Source organism: Mercenaria mercenaria, chromosome 5 (genome assembly GCF_021730395.1).
Source record: "Mercenaria mercenaria strain notata chromosome 5, MADL_Memer_1, whole genome shotgun sequence".
NCBI classification, from domain to species: domain Eukaryota; kingdom Metazoa; phylum Mollusca; class Bivalvia; order Venerida; family Veneridae; genus Mercenaria; species Mercenaria mercenaria.
In genome coordinates, this window is record NC_069365.1 from 59,178,814 (window position 1) to 59,192,833 (window position 14,020).

The 14,020-nt window shown below is 34.7% G+C and overlaps 1 protein-coding gene across 2 annotated transcripts; it reads right to left on the reverse strand.

The window, feature by feature from the left end:
- Positions 1-824: 824 nt before the first annotated feature.
- Positions 825-9,335, reverse strand: LOC123557362 (uncharacterized). Of its 2 annotated transcripts, XM_045348797.2 has the most exons (7): positions 8,666-9,323; positions 8,339-8,434; positions 7,453-7,548; positions 5,069-5,276; positions 4,434-4,511; positions 4,088-4,174; positions 825-3,750 (listed from the first exon to the last, which is right to left on the reverse strand). In XM_045348797.2, exons 1-7 carry the CDS (start codon positions 8,782-8,784, stop codon positions 3,409-3,411), a joined length of 1,026 nt encoding a protein of 341 aa, XP_045204732.2. In that variant the 5' UTR covers positions 8,785-9,323; the 3' UTR covers positions 825-3,408. The 2 variants fall into 2 exon arrangements, with proteins under 2 accessions (XP_045204732.2, XP_045204733.2); XM_045348798.2 differs by lacking the exon at positions 4,434-4,511 and having other exon boundaries at positions 8,666-9,335.
- Positions 9,336-14,020: the final 4,685 nt, after the last annotated feature.

The following is a 14,020-nucleotide window of genomic DNA, read 5'->3' on the forward strand; positions in this document are numbered from 1 at the left end:
CCAAATTTCATGCTTGCATCACCAAATGCACTATTGTTTCAGTAATCTGCCCAGCTAATACTTCTACTCCTACTACTAATAGATATTAAAAAAGTGAATAACCCGATATGTTGAAGAGTGTACCTCTCCGGACTAGCTAGATCTTTTTATCAACTACTGCAGTAAGGAGAAAGTCATGAACATTTGTTTGCTTCCTGAGGTTTATATTAATTTTTCTCTCTTCTACACTAATGCATGTACATGAATGTGCCTTCTACATTATACAAAATAATATAATATTCGGGGTCCAATAACTATCATACACTTACGGCTACCGAAAATACAACACTTTAGTTTGTTTTCTTTCAAGTTACTGTTCAATGGAATCAAGGATTGATGTCGTTAGAGTCATTAAATGTAAAGCACTTGGTCATAAAATCAATCCTATCTGATACCACTTTCTGAAAAAAAATTACAATATCTCTTGCCTCTGTGAGATGAGCCTAGAGAGAAAATGTTTTTCTGAAAAAAATATCGGTGTCAGTATGAAGAAATTAATATTATTACAGATCATTTGATCTCAACAGACTTTGTAAGTCTATGATTGATATTCCGATATATTTTCAGTAAAAAATAACTATTAATATCTATAACGGAATTCAGCCAATTTCAAAATGCTAAAAACCAATCTTGAATTAACCGGCCTTGAAATTAGATTTCAATAGGACATTTGACTATAAGTTTTCCAAAAACCGGTATCTGTATTGATATGTGTTTGATTAACAGTGCAAGAATGTATAGACTTTTATGACTGAAACTGATAAAGGTCGTTAGAGAACAAGATGTATGATTTCGATTTATTGTAAATCCATTATAATGTAAGTTATATACTACTGGCAGAATGCCAAAGAGCTTTGTTAATGTAAGTATATAGTGCAAAAAATAAATAAAGTTTACCTCTCAAGAGCACTGTTTTGTTTTGAATGTCCACAACAAAATTTTCACAACATTTTTTTGAGTTTCTGGTGAAAAGCTATAAAATTATCAAACTATGAAAATAAGGCCAACATAAACACCCGCACCAAGAAACGATGAATTTATTGACATTTTCTTCTAATTCTATCAATGCTTTTTTTATCTTTAACTCTAATAATGTCCAAAATTAAATGAAAGTAACATTTAGACACACTTTCATTTCATCAGTGGTTAATAAATGATTATCAACGGCATCCGTCGTATACCTGGCCCTAGTTTAAGTTCGGGTCGCATGCTCTCTTAATCAGTCAAATGTTTTGTGAGATTTGAATTAAAGCTGTATAGTAGTATTTTCACCTGTTTGTAAGACAAATGTAATGACAAATTTGATTAGAAACAAGCAGTTCAAATATAAAACATAAGAAGCATAAATATCCAATGTAAGTAGTAGTAAATACATGACTAGATTAAACACATTCCGGGTTATTTCAGTTACACTACTATTAGCAACTCTGAGAAGAAAATAACAAAATATGTTACATACAGACATACCTTTAAAAACTATATGCATACCGGTACTGTAACAAGACCTTATTCGCTCAATGTTGATTATGTCTGATATGATTAGTTCATATCAGATGGTCATAAATTTAAACTAGAAATGTGTCCATGGGACACAGATGCCCCACTACATGACAAAGGACACACATTTTTTCCTAGGTCAGGGGCCATAACTCGTACAATACTGAATGAATCCGGACGCGAAACCCCAGGTGCACAATCGCAAATGCTGACCAACATTCCTTTAAACTTAGGTGACTCTAGGTCAAATACTTTTAGAGCTATGCGACGCACAACATTAAAATAACCAATTTTTAACTAAGTTAGGGGCCATAACTCCTACAAGACTGAATGAATCCGGACGCGAAACCCCAGGTGCACAACTGCACACGCTGACCAACATTCCTGTAAACTTTGGTGACTCTAGGTCAAATACTTTTGGAGCTAATTGCGACACAACATTAAAATGACCAATTTTTAACTAAGTCAGGGGCCATAACTCCTACATGACTGAAGAATCCAGATGCGAAACCCTAGGTGCACAACTGCACATGCTGACCAACAATCCTGTAAACTTTGGTAACTCTAGGTCAAATACTTTTGGAGCTACGTGTGACACAACATTAAAATGATCATTTTTTTACTAAGTCAGGGGCCATAACTACTACACAACTGAATGAATCCAGACGCAAAACCCCAGGTGCACAACTACACATGCTGACCAACATTCCTGTAAAGTTTTGTGACTCTAGGTCAAATACTTTTGGAGCTGGGCGCGACACAACATTAAAATGACAAATTTTTACAGTCAGGGGCCATAACTCCTACACGACTGAATGAATCCGGACGCGAAACCCCAGGTGCACAACTACACATGCTGACCAACATTCCTGTAAAGTTTTGTGACTCTGTGTCAAATACTTTTGGAGCTACGCGCGACACAACATTATCGGAAGGACGGACGGACCAACAAGGGCAAATCTATATGCCCCCCCCCCCCCACACACACAAAAAAAGTGGGGGCATAAAAATGCAATTTGATAGAGTATCGTCAAAGGCTATAAAGAAACGTCTTTTGAAAAACACAATAACTGTTTTAGCTTTTGCATAATAACCTTATCAGTGACCTCTATGATATATCGATATGAAAATATTCGATCACTTTTCACAATGGACATTTACGGGAAGATCCCACATTTGAAGACATTTTCGCGAACAAAAAAAATAAAAGACAATGTAGATATTTTCCTAATTGTAAGTTTACTTATTTTCAGTTATATGGCATAAACTGTGTAGAACCTTATGCTTTATTTCATATTTCGCCAAATATCAATTTGAGTCCTTACATTAATTGTATGTAATCGTTTTTAATTAATTTACATCCAAACCAGTCTATTGTCAAAAGAAAACTTATGAAAGACAGAAGTGCTGACTTTTAACACTATATACACTTGATGCTACTAACAAGCTATCTTTATAATAGCTACCAGACATTATTTTAGGTCTTCGAGCAAATGACAGTTCTTCGTCACTTCCGGCTAATCAGATGTGCAGAACTGACTTAAATGATGCTGTATAATGATGCGTTTGGACAAAATGCTTATAAAATATAAAAAAAACAGTGAATATACCATATCTACTTATCAGATTTTCAGAGTAGATATGTGAACATATTATATATTGCATATTTAGACCTTTCCTTCTAAATCCCAATGTTCACTATGCTTTCTCCCTCATACAGTTATAATACAAGCCAACTCTAAAAGTCAGCATGTGTATTTGACTATATGTTTATCCTGTTTCGATATTGATATGCGTCCACATGTTCTGATGGATACCATCAGTATGCATACTGGTGTACGCTTTGCGATTCGTAAATTGCCTACAAGAGTTTCAAAAATGTGTATCAGTGGTATCTGTTCCTGGATCAGTATTTGCATCAAAATCAGGATCACTCTTCTTTCCCTGCGCAATACCTTTGCTCAGTAGATTTCCTCCTTCATGTAGATATAATACAGGCCAAACTATGTAATCGATGGCTGTTCCAGACTGGGTATAATGTTTGTATCTATCTGTATCTAGTCCTGCATCATGCCGCTGCGTCTCGACATCTATATACACGGGAGGATCCTGAATGGCCATAAGCCAACACAATGTTATGCATTTGTCAATGTAATTTGTGATGAAACATGAATCTTTCTCTGTGATTATGCCTTGTAACGAAGGTTTTACCTCCTGAAGTATACATGTACGCATACTTAAACAGTGATACATATAGATATTTTGCAAAATATAGAACAATGCCAGGTCAAGTCGAGAAGAATGGATTAATGTATTACATTTCTAACACAATATTATATATTTTGCCATTAACAAAATGTACCCACTAGATATAAGATGATTCACATAGTACTGCTTACTAAATATATTTCTAAATTTATTTGTTGAAATGTTGTTAGTGTGTTAGATATTGTTCTTACACATATTTTCACTCTTTATAAATGATATAATACAGTACAATACAAAATGTAATAAGAAGTAAAATAAAATTGAAATATCAAACCATTCCTACCTCACTAACTTTATTGATCGTATAGCTGTAATTCTTTTTTCTGTCGTCTTTCAATGCCTTCAGAACTACTTTTGAAGGAACTTCAACCTGCAAAAGATAAACGAAAATACTCTACTAACAAGAAAAAAGTTCAATTATTATGTAACATGTTCTTAAATTATAAATCGTGCTACCTTTGTACAAGCTTGCCATTGTATCTTCTTTTCGTGATACGGTAAAGGGGGGCAACTTATCTAAGCGTTGCAGTAATTATCATATCAGCGATTTACTCCTTTAAAATAATGTTTATATATTACGAAAAATTTGTCAGTAGGACAAATTTATAACGTATAGTCATAGAATTTACCCCGTTAAAAGATGAGAGCACTTTTGTCAATTCCTGCAGACTTTCCTTTGACTTTTTATAACATGCTGAATAGATTGTCTGTAAAGACATAATGGTGATACAGTTAACAGGGTTACAATATTAAAAACTATGAAATAATCAGACATATCAAACTTACATTTGCACATTTGAACTTCTCTTGTATCTGGTCTGTCTGCTTTGATACTCCGAACAAGTATATCAGCATATTTTAATTTTGCTTCTTTAGAGACAGTAGCTCAAATTTTAAATAATGAATAAAAAGCTAATGGTGATCGTTTATATATAGGTCTAATAATATAAATTCAGATCAAGCATGTAAGCTGATGTTTAGATATAATGTTATGTTAACCATATGACACATCATATAAAATCTGTCTTATATAAAATTTAAAAAAGATCAACAAGTTTTTAACCATACAGTTAGTTCATTGTTCCGTATAACTGGTATCACATAGGTGCATATATAAATACCTGGTAGGATTATTATTCTTGTCATTGTTTGCTCTCTAGTACTATATCTAAACAAAAACAATGCTGTAAAATTCAGTAGTTAATGTTTTATCAATAATTTGGGTGGTCTAGAAAAATTTAAAACTATTTCACATAACACTTACCGTCAGTACATCAAGCAGGAGCTTGCATGCCTCTCCTTCCGGTTTGTTTCCTTTCTCTGTTTTCGTAAGTGCACCAATTGCATCGGTCCACTCATTATCATGTAACTCTGAAAATTGCTCTGATAACTTTGTTGGACGGTTCATGTCGCTCAGATCTGCTATGTTTGGATTGTCGTCAGTAAGTTTGGCGCTTGCTGTTGCACTTAATCTGTTTAAATAAAGATATCTATGTTTACGTGTTATTTTAATTGCCTGATAACTATACTTATTTGGTTATCACTTTGACATAATGGGTTTTAACAGATAATTTGTGGGAAGATGGATTAGAGTATCATTCTAATGTTTCAAACCGTTTTTAGAGATTACAATGCGCTTAAAAAGGTAAGTGTGGATTTTCAGGAAGCACAGAGCATAGCAACATAACCAAAGCCATACATCGCAAAGTAGGTCCGTCACAAATAGAAACCGTGGTTGAAAGATATAGTAGAAGGGTTGCTTTAAAACCCAACAAGTACATTTTCATTATATGCAAGATACAGGAATATGGATAGAATACAGGAAAGTTGGTAGTGTTAATGGAATGAAAAATTACAAAAGGAAAGCCAGGCTCTTAAAACGTAACCTTCATAGACCATAAACCACAGCAGTGTAAGCATGATTGCACACAAAATACACGCAAACGCACACACGCGCGCGCAAACACACATACATACATGTATACATACACAAGCACGCGCGAGCACTATAACAAAAAAAAAGAAAAACATTTACAGATAAGTTGGACAAAACGAACAAACAAAATAAACATAGTGGGCATCACTGAAGGACGGCCGGTGGCAAAAACACCAGGTGGGAGCATGTATGGTTGGTACAGTAACTTTACCTCAATAGAAGTAAGAAGGAGAAGGGGTGTAAAAAGAGGGGGCTGGTCGGGGTAATATGGTAAGTAATTCCACCAACATACAAAATAATATAATACGAAATTGACAATAAACTAAATCAACTTGGAAAGAGGGGCACCGCCTTGGAACGGTCAGTAACCTATATAACGGAAACGGCGGGGGAGACGGGGGTGGGGGTTTAAAAAGCGTTTGGGGCAAGCGACCTCGCACTTACCCTAATGTTTACACGTTAAAAAAGATTTGCAAGTCAACAACTGATATTTTTGGACTCTGTTTGAAGCCAAGGTATGTCATAGCAGTATATTTGTTTATTCATGAATTATTTACCATGTATATGCAGGCTTGTTTTGTCTGTTTAGTCAGTGAATTAGAAATCTAAAAGCATAAAAAGCTTCCTTCTCCGGTCATCGTTAGATGAACAGTTGTCTGTTCAAGAAGAGCATGTGGGTTCGACCCTCACTCGGGGCGTAGAGGTTTTCATGTGAGGAAGCCATCCAACTGGCTTACAGAAGGTCGGTTGTTCTACCCAGGTGCACGCCCGTGATGAAATAATGCACAAAGGGGCACCACCATCAAAGCTTGAAAGTCGCCATATGACCTGTAATTGTGTCGGTGCGACGTTAAACCCATCAAAAACAAAAAAAAAATATTCTTAAAATTGACAGAAACCGGTAGATTCAATGATGAATGTCTGTGGAGTCATTATACGGCACATACGTTAATGATTGTTCAATTCTAAATACTCTGCCTTGAGTTTCTATAACTAGGCTTTACATATAAAGTGAAGTAATTCATATAAAACCGCTGTAAAACTTAGTAAATGAAACTTCCGTCTTTTGAAATACCAGGAGAAAGTCAGTTTCATAAAACAGTTCATTATATATGTATATTGTGTCTAGATATTTTAACATGTTTATTTTCTGAAATTTGTGAAAAATGTTGAAGATGAATTAATTGATATGATTCATATTCGAAGCGATCGATATTTAACGTAGCTATGAATGAACAAATACGAAACCCTAGGAATTACACACACGCGAAAAGCGAAAAGCAGGCAGGGAACGGAATACAATACCGCTCGGTCACCGATATATTGGTAACTGAAAATAATACATATATAATTATAACATGCTAAAACGCCTTAAAACTGTGGTACCGATTACATAATAACTATATTGGCTACTAATTTGGAGCATTTCCTGCGAATTGTTAGATTAGACGTGGTTGTTTCATGTTAAATATTTAATCAACACGTCAAGTTGTATTTTACTGGATGTTGAGTTTGTTGTTGCGACAACCGCTGGACGAATTTAGTATACAACACTGGATAGGATTGATTATTACTTAATAGAAGAAAGCAGAAAAAGAAACCGAAACTTTAACATACGAGTCACGGTAAAAATAACTCATGTTTGGTAAGAAATTATACATTGGTAAATTCAAACAAATGAAGTTAGTTTAAAACAAACAAACTCTACTCACCTTGTAAGAAGCTCATTATTTTTACTTTTAAGGCTGTCGATTTCCTTTTTAAGTTCGTTCATGTCTAAATCACGCTTGTCTATTTCTTTTTTATATCTACAATAGGAATTTGATACGAACGCTACATAGCATGCAATTCAATAATCTACAAATTTATACACATTTTAAAGAAATGAGTGTATATTATTTGATATAATATTCGTTACTGAAATATAAGTGACTCAAAATAATTCTGTAGGTCCTCCAGGATGTATTTTGGAAGAAATAATGTCGAAATGAGAAAAGAGGCAACTGTCATTGGCGTCGGACGCTTTTAAAGTTTGGGTTGCTAAGCTGGAGAAGGTTAACTTGCAATACTATCAAAATGTTACTAAAAACGAAATGTTCTTAAGTTTCTGACTGCAATTTACTACAATAATACTGCAATGTACTACCAGACTCAATATCATCTATAATGTATAGTTTTTTTTAGATAGTCTTATTTTACCCCCACCCCCACCCCCAGTCCCCATGAAAATGAAGTTTTTGGGCAAAAAAAAAGTCGGGAGGGTTGGTAAAGTATATTTGAAATATTAACCATTGAGCTAGAGGTCATGGACTCCAACAGGATTATTGTCTTGTTTTGATGAATGTTTGAGAAGAGATATACGAAAATCGATTGATACATTTAAAATTTATAAGAAAAGAAAAGTGACCCTTCTACAGGCCTGGTTCCTTCAAACAGTATATTGTCTTGTTATAGTGAATATATGTGTCTCTTAGTTCACACACGGATTGCAATTGGCTGACGCTGTGTATCTTTATGGTCAACATAGTTGTCCTTATATACATATGTGTTACTAAATCTAAAACGAGAAAGATTAAAGTAAAACCAATTGATTATTACCTTTCTTCTTGTTGTTTTAATCTCGATTGAAGATCTTGTAACTGCTGCTGAGTTAATATATCAGTATCACCCCTTCTAAGATCACACATTCCCTGCCTACAAATACAATACTGGTGAAACAAGGTCTCCATTAAACATATGTGTACTTATTGTAATATGCTATATTATTATATATATGCACATATATTTGAATTCAAACAAAGCTTAATTACATGAATAAACTGTTGCAAAAACACTTTTATTAATTATACTTTTAAAGCATTTTGTTGCTTTAACATCTGTCAAATAAATATTGTAATAAACTAAATAGAATAAAACAAGTTTTACTGTCTGGGCTCATTTGTCCCGTTGGTGTATTTCTTCGGCTGTTGGGTAATGGCTTGTCTTTCATCTTTATTACAACCTTGGGTTACGTCTCTGTATCTTCCGCAGATGAACAACAACATTCGCAATAGTTGTTTGACATATTTCACTAAAATCAATAACGTCTGAGTTGTAATTTGTCGAAGCAGCTTATGGTATATTATATGTAACCTTAATTAATTTTGATTGTAGATTGACGTCCATATGTGTAGATTTATTACATTCCGCTAAATAATCCGTTTAAAATAGACGACCCACAAGGCACACTGCGAATGTATTTCTTCATTAAATCGTTAGTCTAGTTTTGCTTTATCACCAGTGTCGTTTTATAGATTACATCCTCGATACAAGTAAACATATATTTTATCCGATATTTCTAAAATAATCCACTTTTAATGCTAAACAGTACGTGTCCTTAAAATTCATTTCCACGAAAAACATGTTAACCAGGAAGTATTTCATTTAAATACCCCATATAAGTCTGCATTGCGTCCCTTGTTATGTAAACATGTTACTTGATCAGGTAACCGTATCTCACCTAATAAATGTGTAGGTAGCAGGGTACACTTTTAGATTCGAAAATTTTTGGCACGGCCATGCTTACATGTAGCGAGTCGTTATATTGCACTTCCCTAATGAGCAGAGTCAGGGTGGCCATTTCATAAATTATGCGCATGTTTTGTGCTTTCAATTAATGACAAGATCAGGACTCACATACAAGATTACAGAAAGTTATCAAAACGAAAGTTTTACACCAGCAATTAAAAATAGCATGCCAAAATCATCAATTTTACACTTTTTGAACAGCCTACAATGATCCGGTTGCAGAAACAATTGTCCAGTTTTATGGCATTTCTCAATTTAATAGTCCCTACTGAACTACATGATATCAATAATGAAATAGAGGCCCATCCATCTCGTTTTTTTCACAAAACAGCAAAAATGTTCCTGAGTAACAATCAACAAGCATGGAACCCTTCTATGATTTTAATTTCCCGCACCAAGGTGACTCATCGATTCATACAAAGCTCAGAATTTTACATGTATCAGCTGTTTAAATTTTCTAAAGGATTTCCAATTATCTCTCACTTTAATTTACAGACATCCAAAATCACGAGGTTCTAATTATTACAAATATTGACGGGGGCCAAAATTCGAAGTGTAGATCTACCCTGCTTCCAAAATATAGTGTATAGAATATACGCACACTGGATAACCGGCTATCTTGACGCCCGCTGAACAAAAAACCCCGCTGGAAAAGTAACCCCGCTGTAAATAGGTAGGTAAAGTTTTTCATTTATTTTTATTGATACAGCCAATTCTTGAAAATCAACTTGACAGTTTTTTACGACATGGACATGGCTTACATTTACAAATTTTGGGCTGAAAACGATCGTTATCTTTCTATAAATTCCCTAACAATTTCTTCAGTCTGAAAAAATGAAGCAAAAATCCAAAGTTTTGCACAAATGTCTTTGTTCATGAACAATCTATGAAAACTTGTATCATCTTGTTTAACAGACATGTCCTTTCGGAGCAGCTGTGTAAAATTTCCGGGTTCTACGTTCTTTCTGAAAAAAAAAATATATTAGCCCTCTAAACAGGTATAGGTGAGAAAAAAATGACTGTCGAAAACGGCCGCTTGTGCTGACGCTGAACTCGACTGTTAACATTTATAGACTATCCATTAACTACGATGATTTTGAATACCTTTGTATGTAAAAAGTATTATTGGCAGTCGTTCCACGATAACGTGATGAATTAAAAACATGCACTTTAATTTCAAGAGACTTTGTAAAAACTGTAACACACTGGCTGAATTTTAATTTGTTGCCATGCGAAAGCAAACTATATAGCTTTCTTGTTGGGCTTACAGTCATACAGTCACATCGACACAATTCAGGACATATTGTGACTGATCCAGCTTTCGAAGGTGAAGGAAAACCCATTTAGGTGCCCTTCCGGGCTACTATTGAAAGTGTTTTCACCTTGGTATTTGTAAGTGCAAATCATTGCTCATGGTTGTCAGTCCTTTAAATACTAGTATTGTTTGAAGAATTCAGCATTTAATCTATGTCGTTAATGAATCTAGCAATATGCAGCTTTAATCAACATTTATTAGTGTATCGGAACTCTCTACTACTTGTTTATACGATTTATACGTCACAAGAGTTCTGTCCTTATTATGTGCAGTGCACGTATTTGCTCTTTCTGTTAACAAGATATTGTGATGTTATTTTGTTCAACGCTAGGGATTGTAGATCTACGTTGTTTCACACATATAATATCATTTAGTATAAAAAAAAATACATGTTTTACGCGTACATGGTATTATTGTATGCTACCACAATACACAGACTGTTAGTGTATTCAGGTATACAAAGATTCACGGATTCATGTGGCTCAGTTGTTAAGTGATACTAAGCTAGACTGTCAATGTGAAGGTCCGTAGTTCAAACCTTAGTAGCGGTTACTGGGATATCTTAGATGCTTCAAAGTGTCCCACACTCAATTAGAGGTCAAGGACGGGTTCCGCACACGAAGAAAGGATTCGTTTGTACTTGTGCTTTATAGTGAGCATAGAGAGCTTGGATATTGTACCCGAATCCCGTTCCACTAAATATGTCTCTGCAACTTATCTGCACCTGTCAGGATTTATAAGTATAATGATGATGGTTGTAAGGTTGTGAGTATAAATCTTGAGCCATCTTCAAATGGTTCCGGATATCAGCCTTCGTGTATTTTCGGTATCGTACACGCAGGTAAAATCGCTCGAGTCATGTAACATTTTTACTTGTAATTTTCTTGTTACTTGATGGATTTTAATAAAATAAACTTCAAATATTTCGCCCAAATTCCAGTTTATACGTTAGCTACACATATGGCCCGTGAAAAGCATTTGGGCGAATTGTATGAAAAAAAGTATAAATTAAGAATATCTGACGAACGCTTTGTGGCGTGGAAAGCGCCCATTTTCCTGTCATCGACGCTTGTCATTTCATTTCAATCTGTCCGGTAATAAGAAAATTAGAAGCAGAATTTTTACCTGAATCGAGTAAACACGATATCAAAAAGTCCTCTGGGTTGACCACCCTGATCAGGCTATCACACTTTCCTAAGAATTCTATAAATTCTTGTCAGGGGTATTCTCAACCTTACATCTATTGAATTGATTTCGAAATTAGAACTCATGTATAACGCGAACAACATACTAAACCCATAATATCATTGTCTAGCAACTTGTAACTCAGCTACTTAATACTGATTAAGAACATGAAAAGGCCATATAAAACAAGTGAAATTCCCATGCAATAAAAAGTCAGATATCAAATAAAACCTTCAAAAGGATTAGGTATGAAAATAAAGATTCTGCTATACAACACTATATTATAAACATTAATCCCAAATACAACCTTGACCTTCCTGAGTCTTACTGTGGTATCCGTTTGAGTAAATAATGATATACAAATATTTCAATATACATGGACCATACTGTGTAAAAATTACGCACCGAACACGAATCGTTGCTAAGAGGCCGGAGCCGAATGTACGACCTTCACCTTCAAGCAAGAGTGCTGGCTCTTGTATGTCCAAGATCAATTGCTGTAGTAAACGTTTGTGTAACATATTTCAAAATTTCTCAAGGAATAATGAAATAAAAAAAAGTGGAAAACCACAGGTCGCCAAACACGACGTAAACGAAATAAAGTCATACTCCGGACATGAAACATTGATTTATAAACCTATGGAATAACGTGAATATACATGTAGATGAAAACCGGTCCATACATGTAGAAATTTCCAGTCCGACACAAATTACTTATATAAAGTCATATGTAACAGATTTTGAATCCTACATGTGATAAGCCTCCTTTGTGTGTGGGACTCGCATATACGTTTAATACTTGAAAGTCGGTCCATGCATGTTCAGTCACAGCCCGTACAAGACACTGCAGGCAGACGAAAGGACGGACGGAACTAAGCAAACTTTTAGCCCCTAAACGAATGATAATGAAACCAACCAGAATTACTCGTCATTGTAATAAGAACCATACATGGTTTACAGACTGCAAGTATACACCTTTACACAAATGATAGAAGAAAAACATTGTAAAAACACAGACAGATTACGAAATATACATGAAGAAGAGATACGGTGGGGCATATAATGTTTTTTTAAACTTGCATACACCTGTATTCTCGATAGCCAACAGCTGACTTGAACGACTGCCTTTTGCAAATCTAGCGACCGTTTTCGACAGACATACTTTTTCACCCATATCTGTTTAACAGCTAATATAGTTTTTCACAAAGAATGTAGAACCCGGAAATTTCATACGACACATCTGTTTAACCAGATGATAAAAGTTTTCACAGACTGTTCATGAACAAAGACATTTGCGCAAAACTTCGGATTTTTGTTCGTTGTTGTTTTTTTTTTCAAGCTGAAGAAATTGTTAGGGAATTTCTTAAAACATAACAATCGTTTTCAGCCCAGAATTGTAAATGTAAGCCATGTTCATTCCTTAACAATACTGTCAAGTTGAGTTGCAAGAATTGGCTTCTTATCAATAGAAAATAATGAAAAACTTTACCTACCTAATTACAACGGAGTTACTTTTCCAGCGTTTTTTTTTTGTCCAGCGGGCGTCAGGATAGCCGGTTATCCAGTGTGGTACGGATGTGCTTAAATTCGTAATTACGTCTGTCTACGACAAATATAAATACACAAATGTATTTAACGTATGTTGTAAAGAAAATGAGGACAGTATTTGCCAAAAACAAAACTATGCGAAGGCTTTAGTAGTACCACCATTTTATATTAGCTTGGTTACATTCTGAAGAAACATTTATTTATCTTTAATACTTGTAAAAGCGTAATGAGCTGCGGTAATGTACATTCAAAATTTACGAATCTCGAAAACCATCTAACCAACGTTCTTGAAAATCCGCATATCGCACTCCTCGTAACTGGTTAATACACAGTGACGCAGTCTATATTTCTTTAACGTCGTGTAAATAAAGCGTGCACTTACTTAGTAACAAAACAACCGGCATAATCTGGAAATAAACATTTAATCTTATCTTATATGCAGATTTTCCGCGAAGAAGTAGATATTTAAAATGAATACGTTTCAAAACACAAACAATAATATTCACACGTGAAAACTAAAATGTTATTCGAATGTTCATATTTCATCTGTTTGAATCCGGACTAGGTAAAAAAGCAACATCATATTTAGAAGATCTGGCCCCAGTTTCACGAAGAAAAATATTGCTTTGCTAAGTCTTTCATTTGGAATGCTTGTGCTTGCCCTC

Bases quoted from the DNA above. Each gene is read 5' to 3' on its own strand.
- LOC123557362 (XM_045348797.2), bottom strand. From the start codon at position 8,784: ATGTTGTTGTTCATCTGCGGAAGATACAGAGACGTAACCCAAGGTTGT. The intron at 8,435-8,665 runs GTAAAACTTGTT...TTGTATTTGTAG, and splicing joins GGGACAAATGAGCCCAGACA to GCAGGGAATGTGTGATCTTA. The intron at 7,549-8,338 runs GTAATAATCAAT...TTCCTATTGTAG, and splicing joins TTAAAACAACAAGAAGAAAG to ATATAAAAAAGAAATAGACA.